The 2,637-nt window shown below is 42.3% G+C and overlaps 1 protein-coding gene across 1 annotated transcript; it reads left to right on the top strand.

The window, feature by feature from the left end:
- Positions 1-399: 399 nt before the first annotated feature.
- Positions 400-1,674, top strand: LOC132314108 (phospholipase A1-IIdelta-like). Its single transcript, XM_059813008.1, has one exon. It carries the CDS (start codon positions 400-402, stop codon positions 1,672-1,674), a length of 1,275 nt encoding a protein of 424 aa, XP_059668991.1.
- Positions 1,675-2,637: the final 963 nt, after the last annotated feature.

Raw genomic sequence — 2,637 nt, 5'->3', positions numbered from 1 at the left:
AACTTATTTTTTCACTTTTACTGAAGTGAATCAAAGAGATCTCTCCACATTTTCATTTTCGTTATTTGTTCAAAAATTGAATATATGAGAAATTTATTTATTTTATGTGTTAAGTTTTGATTGGTCGAAATGGGCCATGAAAAAGTTTCTCGATAGATGCAATGGACAATTAATTAAGCTGCTATTTGTGGTCATATGGTCACACTCCACATTTGGACCACCATATTATCAATAGAGAAACTTGTGGAGTAAATCCTTCTTCCTTCAACAATTTCTCTCTATTTATACCCTACCATACCACCTTCACAACGCATCCCCCTCCCGCCTCGCTACCAACAGTACTAGCTACTTCTTGTTGCTAGCTCTTCACCAGCCACAGCCACATTAAACCTATATATCATGGCCGCAACAAATTTAATACATGAATTTCCTGATGAAGCAACATGGGAAAATTTACTAGGACGCAATGAATGGAAAGATTTGCTTAACCCCCTTCACATCGACCTGAGGAAACTCATCCTCCACTGCGGTGATTTGAGTGACGCCACTTATGACGCCTTCATTGGCGATGAAGATTCCAAATACCATGGCTCTAGCCGCTATGGCATGAAGTCATTCTTCAAAAAAGTATTCCTACCAGATTGTGCATCAAAATACCAGGTGGTGGCCTTCCTCTATACCACTCCAGTCGATGTTCCTCCCACTGAACGCGGCTTCAGCGTGGGCTCTAAACAGTTCTATCACACCAATTGGATGGGCTACATTGCTGTCAGCACCGATGAAGAAACTAAAACCAATGGCGGCAGGCGTGAAGTTTATGTGGTGTGGCGTGGAACCGGCCAAATGTCTGAACTCATGAAAGCTTTCAACGTCAATCTCGTGTCTGCCTTACCATTAATGACGCCACAGCCTGTAAATCTGATTCGGGGAAGCGATGCTAATCTTGATGGGGGAGCCAAGGTCATGGAGGGTTGGCTCAATATTTACACTTCCAACAACCCTCGTAGTGATTTCGTGAAGGTCAGCGCCCAAACTCAAGTCTTAACAAAGATCAAAGAATTGATGGAACAGTACAAGGATGAAAACATAAGCTTGATATTCACTGGACATAGCCTTGGTGGGGTACTTGCAGCTCTAAGCGCTTACAATGTTGTGGACACTGGTGCAGTTCCAAGTCATGTCCAGGTAGCGGCTTTTGTGTTCAATTGCCCAATGCTGGGCAACACAAAGCTGTGTGACAATATTAAGGGGTGGCAAAACCTGAGAATCTTACATGTGAAGAATGAAAAAGATCTCATACTAGGCTACCACAAAATCATATGCCCGTTATACGATTACGCACACCCAGGAATTGTGTTTGCGGTTGATACTTTCAAGTCTCCATACTTGAAATTTTCAATGAATCCATTAGACTTGCCTAGCTTGGCAGTCCTGTTGCATAGCTTGCCAGCCCTGTTACATGTAGGTGCAGGTTGGAATGGAAACGACAAAGAGTTTCAGCTGAATTTTGTGCAGAGGAGTTTGGCTCTTGTGAACAAGTACAGTGGTTTTCTCAAGGATGAAAATGGTATTCCAAAGTCATGGTTCGTTCAAGAGAATAAAAGGATGGTCCTTGTGGAAAATGGCGACTGGGTTGAGAAGCCGCCATTCCAGGAGGAGGTGGAGCACTTCTAATTAATTACCTAATTAATTACCCGCGCCATCCTACGTGCATTTGTATTATTATATTATGTGTGTCCATCCGTACGTGTTAATTTGCATGTTTATGCATGCATGTGTGTTTGCTTGCGTACATGTTTATTTATGTGTGTCTGTGTGTTTGCTTTGTCACATTACACGCAAGAATTAAACACTCACAGTGAGTACGTGGAGACTCAGTATTAATATATAGGGTAAAGTAAACTAACACTTCATGAGGTTTGTTAAAAAGGACACTCAGATGAAACTTAGTCAGTTTTGGAACAATGACACCCCCGATAATATTTGTAAGCCAAACAGAGCCTTAAAACATGTGAAAAGTCAACATTACCCTTCACTATTTTATTAATTTTAATTATAAAATATTAAAATAATTAAATGACTAAATTATCCTCAACATCCAATCAACCCTACAACTGCGTCAGCGACACACAAAACTCCATAACCACCGACACATAATCGCCCCCACCCCCACCCCCACCCCCAAACCACCGCCTTCCCATTCGCCTTCGAGCTCTCCAACGGAAGGGAAGGATCAAGCTTTTGGTCTATCACCGGTGGAAATATATGATGAACTTCTGGGTCTACAACGGACCAAGCCCAATCCTCCGTGCTGCCACAAATATCAAGCGCAATCAATCCCTATTTTCCCATTCATTTAAATACCCCATTTTTCTCTCGTGCAAAAACCTTACACACACATATATCACCACCACAAATCAGCCCCACTGCATATACCGCTGCCAGTTCATCAACATTATAAAATGAACCACAACACCGAAAATGGAAGACAGAATTGCCAAAAATGGACCGGCGAAGAGAGACCCAGGATCCAATTTCAATCTTACTCGCTAATAGATTTGTTGATGGCGACTTACAGTAGGATCAACGACATCGATGGCGAGAGACTCGCCTTCAAAATTGGCAAACTCGCCGCCG

The sequence above is a fragment of the Cornus florida genome, unplaced genomic scaffold (assembly GCF_030987335.1).
Source record: "Cornus florida cultivar Cherokee Brave unplaced genomic scaffold, ASM3098733v1 CherokeeBrave_3.0.0_Hap2_Chr06, whole genome shotgun sequence".
NCBI classification, from domain to species: domain Eukaryota; kingdom Viridiplantae; phylum Streptophyta; class Magnoliopsida; order Cornales; family Cornaceae; genus Cornus; species Cornus florida.
This window is presented reverse-complemented; position numbering and strand designations above follow the sequence as displayed.

Excerpts from the sequence above, each read along its gene's own strand:
- LOC132314108 (XM_059813008.1), top strand. The coding sequence starts at position 400 with ATGGCCGCAACAAATTTAATACATGAATTTCCTGATGAAGCAACATGG.